The 24,069-nt window shown below is 40.6% G+C and overlaps 1 protein-coding gene across 4 annotated transcripts; it reads right to left on the bottom strand.

Moving 5' to 3' along the window:
• Positions 1-320: 320 nt before the first annotated feature.
• Positions 321-22,866, bottom strand: alpl (alkaline phosphatase, biomineralization associated). Of its 4 annotated transcripts, none has more exons than XM_086039836.1 (12): positions 22,711-22,866; positions 14,506-14,651; positions 13,436-13,555; positions 11,320-11,435; positions 8,829-9,003; positions 5,578-5,753; positions 5,167-5,307; positions 4,557-4,626; positions 4,335-4,469; positions 3,840-4,031; positions 3,629-3,748; positions 321-2,593 (listed from the first exon to the last, which is right to left on the bottom strand). In XM_086039836.1, the coding sequence occupies exons 2-12, from the start codon at positions 14,603-14,605 to the stop codon at positions 2,322-2,324; spliced, it is 1,617 nt and encodes a 538-aa protein (XP_085895962.1). In that variant the 5' UTR covers positions 14,606-14,651; positions 22,711-22,866; the 3' UTR covers positions 321-2,321. The 4 variants fall into 4 exon arrangements, with proteins under 4 accessions (XP_085895962.1, XP_085895961.1, XP_085895963.1 ...); XM_086039835.1 differs by lacking the exon at positions 22,711-22,866 and adding an exon at positions 18,917-19,150; XM_086039837.1 differs by lacking the exon at positions 22,711-22,866 and adding an exon at positions 15,082-15,157.
• Between the last annotated feature and the right edge of the window lie 1,203 nt (positions 22,867-24,069).

The following is a 24,069-nucleotide window of genomic DNA, read 5'->3' as shown; positions in this document are numbered from 1 at the left end:
AGCGGTTTGGAAGATGACATGACATTACACCTTTTGTATACAGTGTATATGGTACATCCCCTATACAATAAATAATACGTAGGTGTTGGAGAACAATGATATATAAGTGTATGTATTTTACACTTTTTCTTTTAGTCTTGCACAAACTTCATACATTTCCTAACCACCGGAGTGGATCTTTCCCTATGGTTGAACTATTATTTTCTTCATTGCTTGGCTACCATTACTCAACCATTATTGTGTACAATGATCATATAAAAAATGGCAATGTCACAAAGTCTTGATGAAATTTTGTGTAAAAAAGGAGAAGTGAGAACATGCAGACTCACATGATTTTTATTGGACACCAGTTGGTAAACCCCGCTGTCTCTTTCCAGAGAAACAATAGAACAGATGGAAAAGTACAACAAAGGAGAAATTTTATATGACATTTGAGCCCTTTACAAATAACATCTGGGCAAAGTGAATCATAATGTCGCTATAATTTAGCAATATCATTTCAGCACTGTTCAAAAGCCACTACAGTATAGGTTTTAGGGACGCTGCCATGTCCATTTAGGATTAGATCATCACTCAGTGAAGCATTGCTCTTCCACTGAGGCCAAACAGATGACCAAACTGAAAATACATTTCTTGTTTCTAGTCAAGCATGGTAAACATACCGATAATCGGGTACAATATAAGCATTTTTCTCCCGAGGCAGATATTATAGATGTCTCTAGAAGAATGTCCTGAGTAATTATCCTGTGGTGTGAAGTGAGTTAGGATTGATTTTTTTTCCCTCCCCGATTTCTCAGAAACTGGGCAGACATCTGTAAATGTTAAACCTGTTTAATATTAACGATCACAATTCCCATCAATACAGAGTGTGGCTGCGCTACAGAAAGATAGACAATTAGGACTTGTCGTCTTGGTACTGCACCGGAGATCTGATTTGGGGGAAGAGACTCAGGATTGTCGGTTTAGGTATCATTATGTCTATGGTGTGCCATGTTGGCCATCTGGAGTACACCAGACGATAAGTGCAGTAAAAAACGTTTTATATTTGTTGTTGTGTGGGGTCCCTCTCATTTTAAAATAATCAGTGGAGATTTTAAAAATCAGTATGTGTGTAGGCTACTTCATGTTTCATGGAAGATGAACAGATGGATTGTGCTATTATAATTCTGGGAGTTTGGATGCTTTCACTGACACAATAGTAAAAGAAATGATATGTACAGGATTGTACGTATTTATCTCACATTTTTGGCCTATATGTGCCTGACTACCTACTGCTTTATATGTCAAAATGGCTGAAAATGGGAAAAAAACTAATTAAAACAACAAAGCTAGTGATGCACTTTTCAGACTTCAAAGTAGGTTGACTAAAATGACATTTTGCACAAACCACATTTCATCATCCCAACACATATGAGGTAGACGTTATTGTTTAAAAAACAAAAACAGCAAAGGCAATCTTTGCAAAACCTATTGGCTAGTCAAATTCCAGACAATGCAGTGATTCCCAAGCACTGTGCCACAGCACATTAGTTACATTGGTTATCTCATTTCACTCAATTGTCCCGAAGACTATTTACAACAAATATATAGTATCTCACAAAACGTAGTATGCTTTTGACACTTTGGACATTTCCACTTAGGGTTGTGCTCATTTTGGTTGCCAGTGGTTTAGACATTAATGGCTGTGTGTTGAGTTACTTTGAGGGGACAGTACATTTACAGTGTTATGCAAGTCGTGCCCTAACTACTGCAAAGTGTCATTTCTTCAGTGCTGTTCCATGAAAACGTACAGGTATATAAAATATATACATAAATGTGAGGTTTATACTCAGTTTTGTGAGATATTAACTTTGTTCATCTATCTATACCAGCGACATCTAGTGACAGACAAAACAGTAAAATATTCTTGCGCTAAATGTCATAAGGTAGAATTAAACAGTGGATTCACTTTCGCCTTTGATGTGACTTAATTGCTTTATGTCCAGAACAAGATTTCAGTAAATTGTGCGTGGATCATTATTTTAGCATACTTTTTATGACATTTTTGTTCTCTGGTGTGAGGGTTTTTTTTTTTTGTAATGTAAAATACAGTATATGCCTTGGCTCAGTAAAGGTTGGGAAACATTGCTATAGGGTATGCCACAGCTATTCCATAGGAAGAGGGAATCTCAGATTATATGGCAACCTCCACGATGTGTGGCGTTATGATGCCATATTTGACATAAGTGCCCCAAAATTCTACAAGGATTATCATAAAGATCAAATCAAAAGCTGTAAAGCAAAAGAGCAACAGCAATAAAATACCAAATGGCGTATTGCCATCACAACAGAAATCGTGCGACTGCCAGCGCGGCGATGATGCTGGAGAGGACGGGGCGTGTGGCGTCATCAAAGATGGAACCGCCATGCGTGCAGTGAGCCTTGTTGCTGCCGATGCAGGCCGCATACGCCATGACGTGCGGAATGTAGTTCTGCTCATGCACGCCGTGCATCAGGTGAGCCAACGGGCCCTTGGCGAACACGGGCACGTCCTCGCCGCCGTGGGTCTCGGAGCTGAGCGGAACGGCGGACTGAGCCTGGTAGTGCATGTCCCCTGCGTGGGGAGAACACATCATGCAATTAGCAAGTTAGCAATTAGCCCAATACGAGCCCTGCTAAAAAAATAAAAACAAAAAAAAACCCAGCATGTAACAGCATGGTTTTGTTGTGTTTTTGTTGTCACTAGCAAGACCAGCAGTAAAAGAACAACAAGAGCAGCAAAGATTCGAAACAAGATTCAAACACCCAAGGTTTGGGTGTTTGAATCTACCAATTTAGCCACAGCCACTCAGCAAGTCCAACATGGTCTTGTAGCCTTGCTGGTAGCTGGTGACACCAGCAAGACTCCAACTGGTCCCCAGCTATCACCAGCTCTTAGCAGGGCCCCTGCTGATGTCCCTAGTGGGCTGCTGCGGCTCAGTTCACAGAGTGGATTCCTCAGTGACCAAAGGTCCGGCTGTTTGAATTTTGACTGTTTTGTTTTGTTTTGCTTTTGCTGCTGGTCCTGCTGGTGACACCAGCAAGACCAGCACAAAACACAACAAAACCATGCTGCGCTACACTTTTTATTTTAGCAGGAAGAGGATGTGAAATGTGCTTCACAAAATGGCTGACATTACTTATTAAAGGGGAAATCAACCCAAACATATTTTTTCAAGAATATGTTCCCAGCAGGCCCACTAGTTGAAACACGGCATTCTGATTAATATTGCGTTTACAGCAAAATCCACCCCTTATTAGCCATCTCTGGGGGTGGCCATTTTGTCATGTTTGTTGACTGAAAATGACATCACAACTGCTCAGGGCTCAGGTAAGGACTAATCATGGCTCAGCTTCAGAAAACAGGTCAGCCGTGATTGGTCGTTAGAATGCCTTGTTTCACCTAGTGGGCTTGTATAGAACATATTCTTGAAAAACAATTGTTTGGGTTGACTTTTTAATTAATGTAGGCCGAACCTAAACACTCTGGAGCGGCAAAATATCTGGCCAAAAGTACTAAAATATTGCATTCAAAAGCTTAAAGTCAAATTACGTTTGCCTGTCAACTTTTTGTGAGGAGTGTATATTCTACCGTGGTGTCATTACCTACCAAAGTTAACATTGGAGATGTTCTCCCTTTCACCTTCAACCAGCTTGTAACCTGGGCCATTGCCGTATGTAATGGCGGTGAAAGGCTTCTTGTCAACATCGCTCACCTCTGGGGCCAAGCCTGGAGAAAGAGACACAGCACTGGGATCATAATATCCTCAACGCGTGCAGACAGTATAGGAACATGTATGAATATCAAGTTCATGGCCAACCGAAAATGTTGTTTCCTCTGAACGTGTAACCTCCAAAGCTGAACACGTGCGAATGGTCGGCGGTGACGACGGTCATTGTGTCATGGATGCTCGCCAACAGGCCCGCTCGGCCGATGGCCCTGTCCATTTCCACCGCGTCGTGCAGAGCCATCTTGGCCAAGCTCCCGTGGTGGCCGTGGTCGATACGTCCGCCTGACGGACAGGCCATCACATCACTTACGTTGACACTTTTTCCAGTCAGGAAAGGAGAAAGGCGAAAACTCCTTGTATGTTTCTATCCAGCCATCCATTTTTGATTGCTTGTCCTTATTAGGGTCTGTGTTGAGCTGGACTGTATCCCAGCTGACTTTTGTCAATAGTAGCTCAAATTATGGAACACAACTTTAACTTCAAAAATGACTTTGGTTACTCTTAAGTCCAGGTGTCATGAATTTACACAGAGGGGCTCGATTAAAACTAACTATGGTGCAATTGTAAAAGGTTGCACAAACACACCTTCTACAAGCAAGAAGAATCCATTGGGGTTCCTCTTCAAGATCTTGATGGCCACATCCACCATTTCTGTGAGTGACGGATCACTTTCAGCGTTCCTCTCCAAGTCATACATAAGATCAGACGGTTCAAAGAGACCTAAGAGGGGGTCACACAGGATGTACTTACTGAACTGCAATGGTAAGCCTCGGGGAATGTTACAGGAAAAAAATCCCAAAAACTCACCCAGTAAGTAATCAACGTTGTTGGGGTTGAGCGATAAGAGCTGGGTCCTGTTCCACACATAATAGCCTTTCTGCGTAATGAGAACAAGCGTGTGAGCAGTAGGCACCAACACACTGTATACTGGATAAGCAATATGAGAGATGAATAAAAACACTCATTTAAAACCCTAACCCAAGCTTGAAACCTTAAGACTTGCTTGAAATTAGCCAGACATGACACCCTACTTAAAAATCCTAACTAGCTTGAAAACTTAATGTGAAGCCCCAAAACTGGCTTGCAGCCCTACTTTGAAGCCTTAACGCAGGCTAGAAAACTTAATTAGGCAACCACCCAAACCCTTGCTTGAAACACAAAATTAAAACACTGGTTTACTTGAAATCCTCATTTAAAACCTAACCCAGATTTGAAACCCTAATTAGAACCCCGACCCTCCCTCGAAACTTTACTTTGAAACCCTAACCATGGCCAACTTGAAACACAAATCTTATTTTGAAACCCTATCCCAGACTTGAAATTCTAATTTGAAACCCCAAACATGGCTTCTTCTAACCCTACTTTAAAAGCCTCACTCGGAGTTAAAACCTTAATTTGGAATTTTTTCTTTTCTTACATTGTTCTTGGTTTTGTCGATCCACTCCTGCACCAGGTTCCGACCATCGTTGCGCGTGCCATTGTGCCTCTCGACAGTGGGGTACTCCACATCCAACGTGTTTTTAGGGAACATGTACTTCCTTCCTCCGCCCATCATAACCTGAACAGCCACAACATTGAAAAGACACTTCATCGCTTTGCACTTTGAACTTAAACAATTTAAGTTGTGTAACCGGTCACACTATAACCAAGAGTACAGATAATTAGTCACTTGTTTTTTCTCCACCTCAATATGCGCCTTTGGTGGTATTAAGGTTGAAAGGTAGGAATTTAATTCATATACTATAACAGGCGTGAGTACAGTGTGGCCTCAATCCATCAATAATTGTGGTTCGCATTTTCAGTCTGGAGTTCTTTTTGTGAAACTCACGTCAATGTTTGGGATATTTTCAAACAGTTGCCTGGCGATGTCTTTGCAGCCAGCCTGCAGCGCCTCAGCTGGCATCTCGTTGTCCGAGTACCATTCACGGTCTACGCTGTGTGCGTAGGCGGCGCTGGGTGTCGCATGGTTGATGCGAGTCGTCGTCACGATGCCCACCGACTTGCCTGCAGGGGACACGTGAGGAATGCAGTATGTGGCGCAGTATATGTGTTCTGAGTGCAGTATGTTCTCCTGCGCAATACCAGTTTGAAAATAATTGCAGCAACCAACCAACCATTCCATGTACATTTATGTAGCTCACAGCTTATTATGTGGTATGTTAAGAATTAAATCTTACTGAAGAGTCTACATAGCATGCTTGTGCAAAAAAAGTACAGCAACCAACAATTCCACATACTTTACATGTAGGCCACAGCATATTATGTGGTATGTTAAGAATGATACTTTACTGAAGAGTCTACATAGCATACTTGCACAAATAGTGCCTCTGAGTATTCACACAACTGAAGATGGGAGAGGCATCTACTGACGGTCACGGGGTATAACGGGGCGGGGGCCTACAATGGGTATGAATATGGTCGGAGGGTCGCGGCCGGAAGGGTACCCAGGTCAAGGGTGGAGGGTCGCGGCCGGACTGGCAAAAAAGGGTCAAGTGCCCAGCTCTGGTTGAAACAAGACGTTTACATACACTGACTAGATAAAAAGATCTATACGCTATAAGAAGGTTTTTTCCTTACTGTCTGAGATGAAATGTCATGAAGAACTTTTCCTCTTCTAGGTCAATTAGATCACCTACATTATTTCTAATTGCCAAATGCCAGAAAAATTGAGGATTTTTATTTTTTTGAAAAATGTTCATTGTGTAACATCTAGCTATATCTGAAATATGTGATGCATGGTGCAAACAATCCTTACGCTTGAATAAAGGTAATTCAGTCTCTTATCTATAATTGAAATCATTGGTTCTTTTATCTCAGACAGGTTTTGAGGTTGCCATTTACCTGACGTGTCACATACTGAACCTGACAAGGCGTGACCCACTTGTCTTGATGTCTTGAATGTTTTAAAGCACTTTGAGTTGCATTTTTATGTATGAAAAGTGCTATATAAATAAAATGTGATTGATTGATTGATTGTCAAATTTGAGAGGTGGGTCACACCCTGTGCTGTCGGTTGGCCCCCTCCAGGATGCTGCTCCAGGACAGAGGCCGGCGTAACACATGACAGGTGGGGCAGACCTTCATTTAACATCAGCTGATAAAGACGAGTCACACACCATCATGTGACACTCTGAAGAAGGCAAAAGACTGATGCCAAAAAAATGTCAAGTAAACGACAACCTAAAAACTGTCTAAGATAAAAGAGCTAATGATCTCAATCTTTACGCTGTTCACAATCTGAAGCATAGTATCAAAGCAAGATTTGTCCAAAAATCTTGTTCAAAAGGCCTGCCGCACACCAATTGATGGTGAATGCGACTGAAGAGGATCATAACAAAAAAAATGATGGTTGGCGACATATTACAGAACACCAAGCAGTTAAGTGACACACCTACCGATGCGTTGCAAGGGGAAAAACTAGGCCTGTCAAAGATAAAGCGTTAACTCTCGAGATTCATTTAAATTTTCTAAAGCGTTAAAACTAACTCAATCAACTCAGTTTTAGTTACTTCCTGTGACAGCAGACCTCTGCTCACTTTGTAGCCAAACATAGAGGAGACACTGGCGCAAAGACAGAAAAAGATGGGACTTTTACATAGTTTTACTTTAAAAAGTTGCTGGACGGCTCATTGATTGTGGTGTAATTGAAATCCAGAATAATTTGTGCAATTTTCTTTGCAATATTGTACAGGAAAAGAATTGTATTCAAAGATAAAAGAAAGCTATTAGAATAGTCTTTGATTTGAAATATTTTTTCCCACATTAATTCCAAGATTTTACCGAAGTAAATATTTGTTACGAGCTTCGTAAAAATTGTAGTTGAAAAATGGAATTAATCACGATCAATTATGGAAAATTTGGCGATTATTTAGTTAAAACAATTTTAATCGCTTGACAACACTAAAAAAAACACAACCTGTATTGTGTTTTGAGGCTTCACATCCAATATACTGTACTATAAGATTTCTTATTGAGCCATAAAACCATGGCACGATTGTCAAGAAAGAAGTGGATTGCCACAAAGAGTCGAAACAGCCCACAATAAACGGGAGTGTGGATATTTTGAGAGACTGTTGACAGTGATCTATCACCCCATTCACTGACTGCACAGAGACTCTTTCTAACCACAAGTCCATATAAATATACCTGTACTTACCTTAAGTATTGTACAACACAATAGACTGTATTTGATATACTATGTTGATACAGCATGAGTTGGAGTCTATCCCAGCTGACTTTGGGTGAGAGGTGGGGTACACCCTGGCCTGAACCAGCCTCCAGGGATCAATAAAGGATCATCTTATCTTATCTTGTCGTGAAGATACAATAGTGTGAAAGCGGCTTAGAGATATGCACTTAGGCCTTGTCCACACGTGGCCGGGGTTTTTTAACAACCGTATATCACCCCACCGCCTGCGTTGGAATACACATTAAAAAAACGCATCCACACGAAACCGCGGAAGTGCGTTTTCAAACCCATGCCAAGCCTCTGGGTGGCAGTAGTTAGCCAAATACTGTCCATTCAGAAGTAACTTCCGTCCTTTGACGTCACTTCTACGAAAGCAAAAACACGGCGCTAAACTCGTTCGGGAGAACCGACAAGAGGTCAGAATTGCTTTTAAACCTTTCAACGAGAAGCAGTGGTTGGTTGCGGACAAATAAGTAAGCAAAAAGCGCATCCAGAATGGCTACAACCAACGCAGCGCCGCGAGAATCCATGTTGACTCGCATGAAAACACAAGTCACACAATGACGTCAAAGCATTGTTGTCGCACAATGACGACGTAAATCTCTGTGTCCGACTGTCCACAGCAAAATGTGGAACGGAGATATTAGGAGATATCCGCAAATCTCCACTGCGTTCGGAGTTTTGCGTTTTCACTGAAAAAACTCCGGGGACGTGTGGGTGATAGGGCTAACCGCAGGCTAATATCGGGCGTTTTCAAAAACCCCGGCTACGTGTAGACAGGGCCTTAGTGCAGTTAGCAATACAAACCCTTTGTCCCCATTGTTTTACTAACAAGTGACACAGTCAACCCCCTCGAATGTGAATTGCACCGCTAGATGTCAACAGCCTACCTGCGTCTTTGGCCCACTTGAGGATGGAGGTGACCTCATTCCCCTGCGTGGTGTTGCACTGGGAGCGGACAGCATTCGCGTTCACGCCCACCGTACCCGCGTTGGCCTTGACGCCACACAGGAAGGCTGTGGCCGTGCCGGCGCTGTCAGCCACCTGCGCGTCCGTGTTGTATGTCTGCGCAGATCACATCACAGTTAGGAGAAGTCATTTTGGTGGATTTTTGTCTCTCACAAAGAGGTTAATCGTATCGAATGCATTATAATTCCCTGCCAAATATTCTCTCCTCACCACTTGCCTGCCTCACACACACCCAGTCGCAAAGCCACACCGAAAGAACATTTTTTTTTTGGACAACTAGCATCATGTGGGACATGTTATGTTAATGCATGCCAAACCATGCAGAAAAGCTCCAAAAAGGGGTGCAATTTAAAAAAAGACGAATGCAAAATACCAGAATAGGCACATTTGGTTCAAATAGGACTACAGTATATATATTTTTTAATAGGACTACAGTTAAAAATATTAAAATTGGGAAAAAGACTGAGCAGGTTCAATTAAGATGAACGTTTAAAAAAAAAGTTGTGTGGTTGAAAAGAACTTAAACTACTGCAACCTACTACTACTACGACTACTGTCTCATGAAAATACTGCAATATTATTCATTTTTTGTAGATGATAAAGACTATGTCCCTGTGAGTATTGTTATATTATCTGCCTACATGTGTTGCTCCACCATTTGTGTTCAAATGCCTGATACTTCTAAAACCTCAACTATACATCTTACAAAGGCAATCATTGCCTGTTGTTGTGTTGTCCTGTAATCCAAGCCTGTGTGGTTGTTTTAAATATAGAATGTGTAATTCTCTGTTTTATGTTTACGGTACTATGACAATGAACTTCAACTGGGTGTAGCTTAGAAGCTTTTTTGAGGAATTCTTCAATCTTTGCCAAATTACTGCTTATTGTATAAACAACATATAAACAAAAAATTAAAAAAGAACATAAAAGGTTGAAAAACACACTTCTCATGTTTGATCAGTTATTGTATAATTGATTTATTTTTTTCTCAATTTAAACTTTAAACATAACATAATTATTGGCACCCCTGGTTAAGATGTGTTAAAAGCCTTAAAATAAATTCAATTTTTATTGCAGAAGCATACTAGAAATGGTTCACCAGACACAGAATCAAGATGGCAATTTCTGTCCCCAGACCACAACTCCATTGAAAACCTGTGGAGTGATCTCAAGAGGAGTGCAGAGTAGAGGACTCAGGTCATTGGATCATATTGAGAGACTGTGTTGAAGAGCCCTCTTTCTGTATTCTCCCATCTTGTGAAACATTACTGGAGAAGATTAGGCGCTGTTTTGTTGACAAAAGGGGGTGCACAAAGTATTAACATCAGGGACCCTATTTTCATTCTGGCCACAAATCTAGCACATATTTTGCGAGACTTTGTACTGGTGGAATTGGGTTTAATGGAGCATTTGCCGGATGGAACAAGCATTTTACCAGTCGTGTTGGAATCCCTCATTTGCATTAAAATCAGGGCGGTCGAAATGCTGTACGCCTGAGTACAACGTGCCTGACGTTGTGGAAACAGAAATAGACTTGCTGGAGTTTGCGCGTGACATTGGCGGTGAACTACAAGCTGTGTATGTGACGTGAGCAATTGGAGACCGCCTTGCACCTGCACGACCGTGCGTCCGTGAGTGACCACGCCTCGTCCCCCAAAAGTGACACGATTGATTTCTACAATGATTCAGAGGTATTGTCACACGCTGGTCTCATATTTATGAATGAAATTTTGTGACATCCACCACATGTCTGCTGCGCACCGAATTTGTTTGCCTATGCGCCGAAATCAATTACACCAAAATCAAATAACACCACCGGCGTTGCACAATAGACCTCCTTTTAGCGAGTCTCAAATTTTGTCTACTTTTTGTCACCAAATTATGAGATGTGTCGGGGGTGCGAAAGTAACACCCAGTGAGGCGTAACACAAATTCACAAAGATGGGGAACTAGACTTTTGCCCTGACACGAAAATGACCATACAGCTGTTTTTATGTCAACTGTAGACTACTTTCTGTTACCAAATTGTCAGCGCGAGGTAAGTCCATGCACCAGAATGCCCAGAAAGCTGCAACATGTCCCCAAACACACTAGATAAGACGTGCGCTGGCACCAAAATGAAGTTACACCTGTTTTTACGCCGAGTGCAGGGGCGCCAGTCAACCAAGATAGGGCACATGATTTGATATAAAATAATTATTTCTTAATGTGGGATTTTTTTTCCCACAGAATAAATGCACTTAAGTTAAAGGTTGGATTTTCCTCTTTATTTTATTTACATATATATTTTTTTTAATTTTTGTCCTACGTTATTAAGACAAAAATGGAATTTATTAGAAGCTAACTAACACATCTTAACCAGAGAAGCCAGTTTATACACATTTCTGTTTTGGACAAAATAATACCAATCACCTTGGACAAAGCCACGAAAGGGAACTTGTCCATCTCCAGCACGGTCTCCTCTCCAGGCTGTCCGCTCAGCTGACCTTTCAATATCCGAGCGGCCGTTACCGTGGGAACGCCCATCCCTTTAAACGCCACAAACAGGTCAACCGTTAAGAATGCACTTGTTTGGGGAATTCAAAATCAATAAGTCAATTCATCAGTCAATTAACCATGTGCCATTGATTCATTAACTGAGTCACACACTAAAGATCTTCCAGCATGTAAACAACAGGCTTATTTCAACTCTGATTCACCACTATTACAGAAGCAAGCGTATTGATAAATCACCACAGTTGCACCACTTTGCTCTTTCTACACATTCTTCGAAGTGACATAACTTTTCCCATTGGCCGTTTTTAAATAGGAAAACTTATGACAGCTACTCATTGGTTCCACGTGAATAAGTGTGCGCCGTGCTGGACAGGAATGTTATGATGTGGCCCACATCCAAAAAGCCCAGTGCTGGGGCCCCGATGAAAGACTCGAGTTATTGTTCTACTGATGAGTGTGCGATGTTGTTTGGTTTTCCAGTGTTCATTCACCACACTCAGATGACAACGTCTGAGCTGAGTTACACTGCTTAACCAATCTAGAGCTGAACTATTTAGAAAAATAATCTCTGTGATTTTTTCCCCCCCTCACTATTGCGATTATAATTATTTTTTTCAAGCTCCTCTTCCCATGTATTTTTTCCACAAACACAAGCAACAAATTATTCGGTATTCAATTAAAAAAAAAAAGGTTTATTATATATACAGATTTTTATCTTCTAGGTTAGGTTTACGTAAAAATCAAGGCAAATGAACCGATAATGAATAAGACTTCAATTAGTGTGTAAAATGGTTAGATTTTTCAAAGTTCGTTCAAAAACTGAGTACTAATTTCCTTATGCAAAAAAATATGTTCTGTCACATCAAAGTACATTTAAAAATATATATAATTGAAGTTCTAGTAATTGTTAATAATATTACATGGGTCACCCTACAGGACGCTGACATGTCTCGCCGCAATCTTTCTGCCACGCATACCCGAAGGAGACAATCATCCGGTCACAAGTTTGCAGGGTCAATGACTACAGCATGTGCAACAAATGCACTGCATTTATTTCGTCACTTGAGGGAATACAAGAAGTAGTTTGTGATGACATTTTTCTTGCGCCTCTGCTGAAGAAATTGGTGGTAGGCTTGCAAAGTGCGGTATCTCTGAGAGACCATAGCGCGTGTGCTTCAAAGTGCATGCATGAATTTTTGACGTTGCATTCTATTAGTTCACCACTACATGGCAAAAAACTTACTAAACACTTTGACTTGCAGTCTTTTAGGCGTCCACTATGACAACTTCATAAAATTGTACTAAACAACTGTGTATCTTAAACATAGATGAGTAATGTCAGATTACAACAATAAAATAAACTCCACTACATTGTGATGTCAATTTGAACTTGATTAATTGTTCAGCCCTATTACACAGTGAACCCAAGCTACTGTAAATCGCTCCCCCACTTTACTGCAGATTTTTAAGTGAAACGTTTCTTACTTTATTAGTACAGTGAACCTCTTGCGGTCTGGCATTTACAAATTCATTATAAGCTGCAAAACCTGTTCGATGTTTTTGTGCTCAGGCCAAAGTGTCATGGAATATTGGTGTTGTTGTTAGGTTTATTGGTATTCGCTGATGGAATTTTTTTCATCAGCGTTTGAGATTTCCTGTTTTGGTAGCAGGCCTTGAAAGTCATAGTGAAACATAGGAAACGCATGTTTTGATTATCTTGCAAAAGCAGCTACAGTACTAATAGCTGGTGTAGTCTACTTTGCCAACATTTTATTTCGTTTGTGAATGCCAAAATGTGACTTTTATGAATAACACTATTTCTGTAAAGTGCTAGTGTGCATATTTGTTTGCCCGGGTGTGCTGTTATGTCAGTTTGTGCTATTGTGTTATCTAGTGAGTGTAGTTATCTAGTGTGCTAGTCACTCAAGCTACTATTGAGCCTCGTGTGAAGGTGTCGAAAAATTGAAGTGCTGAATGTAATTGTTCATGTGACATGGGATCATGATTGTGAAAGTGGGGCGTCGTAACTCACCGTCTCCAAGGAACATGATGAGGTTCTTGGCTGTGTTCTGGTTGAGTTTCTGCAGCATTAGCGCATTGGTCAGGGTCCGTTGGGCCCAGGATCTCCAGAAATTGGGATCCTTCTCTTGCTCTAATGCGTTCGGAGTACATACATCAGAAGGTTAAAGAGCTAACAGTGAAGTCAGTCAAGGACAGAAAATGGAGGAATAAGTTAAAGAATGAAAGGGAAATCCTTTCAATTTCCATTACTGCTACAACGGACCTCTCGTCCAACCTGTGCATTGAGAGTGCATTGTACTATTGAATGACAATTTTGCACTAATCATTGATTTATGTTTAAGTAAGACCAGGGAGAAAGGTGAAATGCTGGTCACTAGCTGGTTGGCAAAATGACTTACTGACAGACTGTTTGGTTTACAGACTTGACTTGTCTACCTTCTCTCATGTTGATGATTTAGTTTCAGATGGTATATGCACTTTCTTTTTTCATTATTGGTTTAATTAAGAACCGATCTGAAATCTATTATGTAAGTGAAGTGCTGATAATCCCAATGGATTGTTCTGTGTGTATTAAGTTAAATTGACTGGTATTTTGAGTTCAAAGAAAGAAAAATTCACTTTCAATAAAAGACATTCAAAATACTTCATTTTTCATTATTTTACAAAGAAATACTAATCGTAATCGTAAAATCGGGTTTGAGAGAAAATAATTGGGAAAATCGAACAGCCCTACTCTTCGCAGTTGGCACTCCATGCCTAGTGGTCACGGTAACTAAAGCCATTTTTGCACTGGCACACACCGCTGTCGATGGGGGCAGTAATGAATGGCAACAGGTGTATACGCAGATTAACTGAACCTTTTGCCATCTAACTGAAGAACACTTAACTGTTCAGCCTGTCACTATGTCACTGGCATAGACAGATGCACAGAGAGATTATTTGTATTTAGTAAATAATTTTCAGACCAATTAAATGAATTTCCCACGCCACAGTGGTTGGCAATCACTGATCCAATTGGACGAATGTCTATTAGCTGAGAGAGTGATCATGCGATTGACAGCAAATTATTTCCCAACTTACCAGGAAAAGTTGCCTGGCCCAAACAAGGCACAGCCCACAAAGTGCAACAGATGACGACAAGCTGCACCATCCCCTCCATCTTGTTGCATCGACGTGACATATTCGTCTTTCTTGCTCTCTCTGACGATGATGGTGAGTACGCTTATCTGCAAACAAGGAGGGCAGAACTTGAAAAGTCACATTAAGAGTAATGTGTAATGTTATGTCCTGTTATGCTGCAGGTCAAATAAGATGTTTATTGGAATTTTTGTTCTTGTTTCTGTCACTTTAGGCAAATTACATATCAAAAATTTAAATTAAAATTCATCAAAATTACTCTGAAACAGTCTTACTCACTTGGAATAAGTCTTGGAATACAAAAAGGCCTGCACTCTCTTTACTGTCTTCTTTTTTTATATAGCTGTTTCTTTTGTATTTAATCACAAAGTGATTCATTAAAAAAAAAAAGAAAAAAATCTAAATTAAAATAGTACGTTGGGTCCTCGCTTTATGACTGATTGATTTCCGTTGGAACATGTTGTAGTCTAATGAAGTAGTTAAGTCATAATTACAGTATTTGTTTTGAAAAACACTTACACTCCAATAAAGACTACATTACACTCCTTGTATTCCAACATTACTCTAGTCCTAAAGGCTTCAAACTGGCTCCCAGTCAGCTGTCTTTAATGTCTTCCTTTTTTATATTGCTGTTTGTTTTGTACTTAATCACAAAGTGATTCATTAAAAAAAGAAAAAAAAATCAAAATTAAAATAGTACGTTGGGTCCTCGCTTTATGACTGATTGATTTCCGTTGGAACATGTTGTAGTCTAATGAAGTAGTTAAGTCATAATTACAGTATTTGTTTGAAAAACACTTACACTCCAAGAAAGACCATGCATTACACTCCTTGTATTCCAACATTACTCTAGTCCTAAAGGCTTTAAATTGGCTCCCAGTCAGCTGTAGAATACATTTTTAAATTCTGTTAGTCTATAAATCACTGTATGGTTTGGGCCCTGAATACAATAAAATAAATGCTGAATGAATATAAACTCAGTCTGGCTATGCGGTCTGCGGACTCGGATCAATTAGTGGAACCCAGGTTTCAAAGCAAACATGGTGAAGCGGCATTTGGTTGTTATTCTGCACGCAAGAGGAATAATCAACCAACAGAAGGGAAGTCAGCCCCAAGTGAAAATGCTTTTAAATCCAGGTTTAAAAACTATGCTTTTTTTTCTCTTCCATACCTCTGATGAACATCTTTTTAGCATTAAAATCAATTTCACTGTCAGTAGTTTTATAAAGCCACTTTTTATTTCTTTGTTTTTAAATGCTTTTAAATATTTTGTTTGTAAATGTGTTCAATTGTTGTCAATGTACGTTCTTTTAATAATTCTGAGTAAGCTACTTTGTTCTCTTTGGGTTTGAATGTCTTCAGCTGTTTGTAAATGTTTTCAGGTGTTGTGCTTTTGGTTGTGTGGATCACATAGAGTTGCCTCATGTATGTGCTATATAAATAAAACTGTCTTGCATTGCCTTACACTATGTATTATTATTACACCGCCTGGCAAACTAGTTCAGTGCCCACCATTTGGAACCTCAAAATATCGTATGTCGAGACCGTCATATGTAGTTCAGCTAGCTACTTAGTAGTTGCACTAGTTGTGATCTGCATGTTTTGTTTTACATTTGCAATAGCAGATATTCAATTTGTACCAGATTTTAATTCACATTTGGATGTGGGACGATTCTGAAGATATCCAGTTCCATGCTTGCTTTTCTATTTATGCTTCCATAAGACGTATCCCAATTGAGCCACTTGCAAAAAATCGGAACTATACAATGTAAAACAGTTGAACATCCTCTACTAGACGGTGTCACTGTCCAATCTAATTCCTGTTGCCTCGCCGTGTAGTTGTTTTACTTTTCTTTTTTTTTAGTTTTATTATGTAGTAGTCTACATCTCTTTATACTTGTGTGAGTGTTAAGAATGTTACTACATTAAAACGTTTCCTGGGCAGGTTCACATGGAGAAGAATTCTATCAATTCAAAAAGCCACTTGGAGAGCGATAAATCGGCACCAGCCGGTCAAAAGGAGGTAATGAATATAATAAGGGGCTTCCTATGCCCTTCTGCTGCCAAGTGTTGTGAACATCTGCTTTTGCGATATCCTACCGGCAGGATGTAACGTCTCTAGGGGCCCATGTGAGACTTTTTTCATCCCCAAAGGAGCCTTTCCAGTCACCTCGCTGTGCAGGAAAGTGGTCACAACGGGAGCTTTTTACAAAGGGTCTGTTCAGTCAGGCTTTCAGATACGATTATCCACACCCTCCCTCTTTCTTCATTGGCCTTTAGAGCTTTCAAGGTTGTTTTAATGGGATTGAGCTCCATAACGCCAAGAGGTTTAAGGGCCAGAACAAAGCCGATTAACACCCAATGATTGACTGCACACATACAAAACAAATCTTACACTGGGGTATGATTCTTTTTTTGCATGGCCTGATAGCATTTTATGCTACATGATAGCACATCTGCCTCACAGGTCTGAGTTTATGGTTTAGTATGTCGGTTCTGGCCTTGTTGCTCGGGTCTTCCGTGGATACTGTGACTGTTTGTATCCGCCCTGCGATTGGCTGGCAACCAATGTAACTCGCTTCTCTCGCCAAAAGTCAGCTAGGATAGGCTCCAGCTCACTTGCGACACTAATGAAGACAAGGTTGTTTTTTTTGGATGTGCCTTGTGATTTGTTGGCAACCAGTCAAAGGTGTAACTCGCTTTTCCGCAGGGGCTCAGCTGGTATGAGCTCCAATTCACAAAACAATACATCTGCGCAGTTAGGCAGATTGTGCTCAGTTCTCCAAAAAGAAGTCAAGTGTGCTCACTTCAAGCTATTTATTACCCATTCCTGTAATTTATGTTCAGCATTGCATGTAGGAACAACAAAGGATGGATTAGCGCACTGCGGAAGACTGAAGCATACATTTTTCAGTGTCCGGCTCAACAGAACAACACATGATGCAGCTATGGAAGAAAAGTCGAATCCACAATACGCTGCTACTCCTGTTGGAAGTTTATTTAAAACGGACACCTAAAACACTGACTAAACACTGTCCATTGCTCATCATAAAACAATTACTGTAGTAGCCCATTCAATGCCTACACAAATAAAAGATGTGTCCAAATTCATAGGCTGCATCCTCCAAAGGTTGAATTTGAAGGGCATGACATAACTTCCTGTGTGCCTCGAATGCACGGTGCTGTCCAAAACCATAAAATCTGACCTTAGTTTCCATGGAGACCCTGAGCATAGGCTAATTTGGAGCAAACCTTCGTAGCCAACATTATGCCGCTCTACTTCTATGCTAGGCCTGTCCAAATTCGCCATGGTTTATGTGGTCCGCGGAGGCCACATGAGGAGGAGCCTTCGAAGAACCCAGCTGCGAAGGGTGACGCAGCCTATGGATTTGGACACAGCAAAAGACTGAATAAATAATAGTCATTGCATACAAGTGGCGTCGTTGAGCTTCACATTAGCTGTAAGAATTTCAGTCGTGGCGGCACGGTGGGCGACTGGTTAGCACATCCGCCTCACAGTTCAGAGGTCGTGGGTTCGATCCCGGCTCCGGCCTCCCTGTGTGGAGTTTGCATGTTCTCCCCGTGCCTGCGTGGGTTTTCTCCGGGTACTCCGGTTTCCTCCCACATTCCAAAAACATGCATGGTAAGTTGATTGGACTGTCTAAATTGCCCCTAGGTGCGATTGTGAGTGCGGATGTTTGTCTTTGTGTGCCCTGCGATTGGCTGGCAACCAATTCAGGGTGTCCCCCGCCTACTGCCCAAAGACTGCTGGGATAGGCTCCAGCACGACCCTTGTGAGGATAAGCGGTACAGATAATGGATGGATGGAATTTCAGTCGTCCTCGTCTGGTCTTTTCTGATTACTTGGATAGCTACAGTATTAAATAAGGATAATTATTTCTTTCAAGTAACTCCCTTGTGACATCATTTCTCATATGAGACTAGACAGAGTTACTTAAAATAACACAAGGCTAATATTAAGAATGTGCTAATTTTGTGTCCAAACAGCATAAAGCCTTGGCTACTGTATAACATCATGAAAATAATTAATGATATCCACATCATGATTTCATTTAATATCATCCAATTCCCATTATTGTTTTGAATGATTAAAAATGCCAAGAATTTGAAGTTCCTTGATCTGACAACTAAAACGCGTTCTGATGTTTTAGGTTTTTGCCCTGTTATAATTTCAGTATCGAATGAAGGTACTTTAATCAGGTGGAGTATCAGAGTCAGAATTGTGTTATGTTGTCAACACTATATAGTGTTTTACAAACACAGGAAGCTGCTCTACGTTCTTTCCGACAACTGCAACTCAGCATGTCACAACAAACTAAAGTGCTGCACCGACCTGCCCACTCAGAAGGTACCCGGTCCACCCAGAGGCAGCGATCCAGCCAGCCTGCACATGAAGAAGCAAAGCAAAGCCACCACGGCCAGCAGCAGGAGAGCAGACAGGGCAGTGGTTAAGATCACGTGGTGGGCCGCTTCCGTCATGACTTCACCGTACATTCCACAACGTTTATCAAATCCAGTTTGTGTCAAAATGGAGCACCAACATCAACTGTTCTCACTCCCCTCAGGCTCAATCCTGAAAGTGGGATTAGGATTTGGAGCACTGACTCAGGTGACCTCCAAAGACAACAGCAGATGATTCAGTCTTTACTAGTTTACAGTCCAAAGAAAGAACAACATGATGCGGAGCCAATTCCAGATCACTTTTAGTTGGGTACACGCAGGACCGGTCGCCCGCCAATCGCAAGGCACAGTAGACAAACAACCATGTCCTTATTGGGGTTGCAGGTGGGCTGGATCCTATCCCAGTTCATTTTTGGTGAAAGATGCAGGGTTTACTCTAGACTGGTCGACAGTCGATCTCACACTCATTAGTAGGACCCATCCGATTAATCGGACGATATCTCATTTACTCTCTGTTGGGTCAACGCTGTTGGGTCAGTTTAACAAAACACTGGATTAAAAGTGGACTAAATTATTTAACCGTCTGTTGGGTAATTTGCTGCGCCCACAACACAAAGAAAAATGCATTGATTTCTTAACGCAACTAATGGTTTAAGATGTTGGGTTTGGGTTTGATCATCAACAAAGGTACATCACTTGGGTTGGGTTGACAAGATCCCGCCTTCAAGGCAAGTTAGCGTCCCCTCACATTTCTTTTGCCTGGGGGACTCAGACTTGAAGGCTGCTGGTTTAATGGTAACATGAACTAAGTACAAGGGTGTGGTTAGACAGAAGTTTACATTAACATAATATAATGTGTTTTTTCAGTATGTTATTACACTTAAACCACAGCATAGGCTGGAATCGCGGCAACTATGGCTTGTTTAAACTGAGAAGAATAGAACGGGTCTTGGATTAGTCCGATGCTTACTGACCGGCCACGGCGCACGACGGGGCCATGGAACTTGTTGTAAAATTAGACCTGGGGTGGTTCATGAACTAGGCTTGTCAAAAATATCGATATTTCGGTACTTACTCGATACTAAACATTTTGAACGGATACAATACTAGCTTGCTATGGCATCGATATTGCCGATACCAAACCACTGACTTCGATACCAACAGCGCTTTGCCAACGTGTGCTCCTAATGGTCTGCTGCCCCCGCACACACTCCCGAAGCCTGCCCCGTGCGCCCCTCCCTCCCTGCTCTGTCAAGTGCAGACTGCTCGTCGACTCCCTAGTTAGCCGCGCGCATGAGCTACAAACAAAGTACGACCGATTTTAAAAAAAGTGTGCGCCCCGGGCTCCTGCAGCCGAAGCTGTGTCGCAATAGCACGGAAGCTCCCCTCGACTCGAGCTGCCGTGGTCTTTTCGGTCAGCCCCTCCGCTCACTTCGTAGAGGCGCGGGCCGCGGCGTCGGCTTCTCTGAGCGTGCGCCCGGCCCTTCCCACGGATCTCCCCAGCAGCCGCCGCTGTGGCAGCGGTCGCCCATCGCGGGGTCGCTGATCGTGCTCGGGCCGGCTGATCCTGCCGGCCCGGCTGGCTCATTCGTCCGATGCCGAGCCATAGAATGACGCGTTGCGTCTCAGGACCCAAAGTCAGAATCGGCCAAGTGTTCAGTAGCATGTTTTCAGTAACAGCTGTATTATTTTATTGTCTTGAACTTCTCAAACATAAAGCTCTTGTGAAAAAATGCTACTAGATAATAATGCAAAAAAAAGGAATTAAAATAAATACTCGTTAAAAACAGCCCTTTGAGTAATCCGTGGTAAAGTTCAAAAATAGTAAAAGGTTCATGAAATTGAAGAACAGAGAAGTTCATGTGATTTGTCCAAAAATAAATCCTTCTATTCTTTTTTTGTTAAGAATCGGAACCGGAATCGTCCAAATTCAAACGATGCCCAACCCTACCTGCTACTGTTCTTGATAGCCAATAACTGACAGTATCTTAATTTATTTTATTTTATTCTTTTATTATTCCGATTATTATTATCTGTGACTTGTTGGTTTGCCTTAATAGATAAACATGTGAATCTAGATACTCAGACAACTTACAGATTTTGTTGTCAATTTATGTTACTGTAAGTGGTGGGTGTTATTCTTTTTCACTACCTCAAACAACTTGAAAATGATGTGCCATTGGTGTTGCACTGTATGGTTATTTCTTTGCACTAGTTCAGACAACTTACAGATTGATAATTGTTTTTTGTGTGTTTTGTTCTTTGCACTAGTTCTTCCTTTGTTTTGCACTACCCCAGGCTCAGACAACTTAAAAGGTGTCATTGGTTCCAGGCATTGACTGTACAGAGGGTTGTCGAAGTTAAATACTGAAGTTGTACTATTTTTTTGCACTACCTCTGAAAAAAACTATTGTCCATCCATTATCTATACCGCTTATCCTCACAACGATCGCGGGCAGTGCTGGAGCCTATCCCAGCTGTCTTCGGGCAGTAGGCGGGGGACACCCTGAATTGGTTGCCAGCCAATCGCAGGGCACACAGAGACAAACAAACATCTGCACTCACAATCACACATGGGGCCAATTTAGAGTGTCCAATCAACTTACCATGCATGTTTGTCTGTAATGTGGGAGGAAACCGGAGCACCTGGAGAAAACCCACACAGGCATGGGGAGAACATGCAAACTCCACACAGGGAGGCCAGAGCCGGGATCGAACCCACGAACTCTGTACTGTGAGGCGGACGTGCTAACCAGTCAATCACCATGCCTCCAAAAACTATTGTATTAATGATATGATTAATGAATTTAAGTTTTTGGCGCTAAAGTTTTACAGTAAAAAAAAAAAAAAAAGCCTGAGCTTTAATTTGTTCCGTGTGGTATCGAAATGGTATTGAGTATCGATACTGAACTGGGTATCGGTATCGAAGTTGAAATTCTAGTATCGTGACAAGCCTATCATGAACTTGTTCGTATTTTGGGTGAACATGAACTAAATGTGTATTTCTGGTCTTTGAACGACAGTTATTTTGTGAACGCGCACAATTAATTATTTCTGGGCGGGTTTGAAGCAGTTCAGTCTCGTTCGAGTGTGTGTTCGAGTGTGTGTGAGATTACATGAAGGTAAAATCAATCGGCAAACATCAGCCATTTCCAAATCCACAGGGTATTTTTTTTCCATCGATATTGAATGATTTTTTTAGCCTTAGCGAAGCAATTAGCCACCAAGTAGGTCTTCTGGTATTGTCTGTGAAATGTACCCTTCTTTTTCTTCTTGTGCGTAGACTCTTGTGTTGAATTCTCCCTGGGTCTTTTCCCCATTGCAAAGAAACTTTCCGAATACGTCTGTACAATAGCAGTTGATAATATCTCCATGAAAACCAAAGCGCATTAGAGAGCGAGGGAATCCTGTGTTTTTAATAATTTTGCAATTAGTGCGCACTGCATGAAAGAACCAACTTGGTTGTAGCCATACAAATGAACCGTTAGATATAATATGTCCCCACATTGACCAGCGGCATGCAGCACCATGTGTCTCTAGAGAAAAGTCACCAGTGCAAAGCTTTAAAAAGCTGCACATAAACAACCAACATTTCAAACGCTGCATGTAATAAATATTATTTAAGGTTGCAAAGGAAGAGAAAGAAGCAAAACGTTGAATCAATACAACAAAAAACACGAGTTCATTGTCCAAACTAACAAAAAAAGGGTCTGTAGTTCCACTTACTGCACAAAGTGGCTCATCAAACGTTGCACTTGAATGTTTCGCCTTGAAATGCGTCTCCTTGTCGCTTTCGGTGCTTTTAAAGGCCTAGAGAGGTTGTCCTAAGGATTTTTTACGGTCTGTAAACCCAATAGAGGTGGGGGAAATCATAGAAAGAGCAGGCTTAGCTGAGTGCTGTGAGGGCGCAATGTGGCCTCGGAGCTCCACCTGTAGGACGGCTTGCTGCACGTTTTTTTTTTTAACTAACTTTCTACACTTGCACAATCACATAATACAGTACAAATAAAAATAAAAACAATAAAGTGAAATAAATTGCAACAACATTTAAATGCATTAAAAAAATAATGCATACAAACGAATGAAATATTGCAAAAATAAAATAAATTATATTCAAAATATTATTGTAAAATATCCAAATAAAAACAAAAGCAGAAATGAAACAAAAATAGTAAATACGAGGTTTAGTTATGTGATATTCATTTATTTGTGTTGCTGTCTAATATCGTTGCTAGTTTATATATTATTCTGTTTTTTTTTTTTTTTGGGGGGGGGGCATTTAAAAAAAAACATTTTTCTTTTCCTCTCTTGGTATTAATGGAAGGTTTATGGGGGGTTGTGTGTGTACATGATGTTTTATGCATAAGTTGTTGTCTTTTTATTCTTGAAAATATGACAGTGAAGTGTAATAGTGATAAAGTTTGAAAAAAGAAGAATAGAAATAAAATAGGAAAGCACATTCACATTCAAAAGAATAATCCAAATAAAAATAAGAAACGCAACAAATACCAAAAATCAAATCAGATACTAATTGTAGGCACACACAATTGGTTCATATTGCATTCTATGTTTGAAAATTAAAACAAGTATTCTGAGCATTTTTGTTTACTATTTTATACACAATTAATTATTACAATTATTTAAAAAAACATATATATAAATATATAAATAATGATATTTACATTAAATCAAACAATCAGTCACTTAATTTCTGGTTATTTGTTATCAACATGTAATGTTTGGAGTCCACAGTGGTCCTTTCAACAGGAATGACTTTTAATTTCGAAAGAATAATACATTGTTAAAATATTATACATTTTATTCATATAAAATTCTAGTACTTTATGCATGTTTGTTTACTTTTTATTTTAAATTATTTTTAAATACTTTTTTTTTTAAGTACAGTATTTTAAGTACTGTAGTCGATTGAAAGTTATTCCAATTTAAATAGTGAATGTATCGTCCAAAGACTAATAAACGCAGTTCAACTAACGAAGTGTCGTCGTCTCACGTCGACAAAAATGGATTTCGTTACATAATCAGCGCGTGTTAATCCACTTGGGGAGTCCACAGCGGGGCTTTTAA

Source organism: Filicampus tigris, chromosome 9, assembly GCF_054856515.1.
Source record: "Filicampus tigris isolate MCC_2025a chromosome 9, RoL_Ftig_1.0, whole genome shotgun sequence".
NCBI classification, from domain to species: Eukaryota; Metazoa; Chordata; class Actinopteri; order Syngnathiformes; family Syngnathidae; genus Filicampus; species Filicampus tigris.
This window is presented reverse-complemented; position numbering and strand designations above follow the sequence as displayed.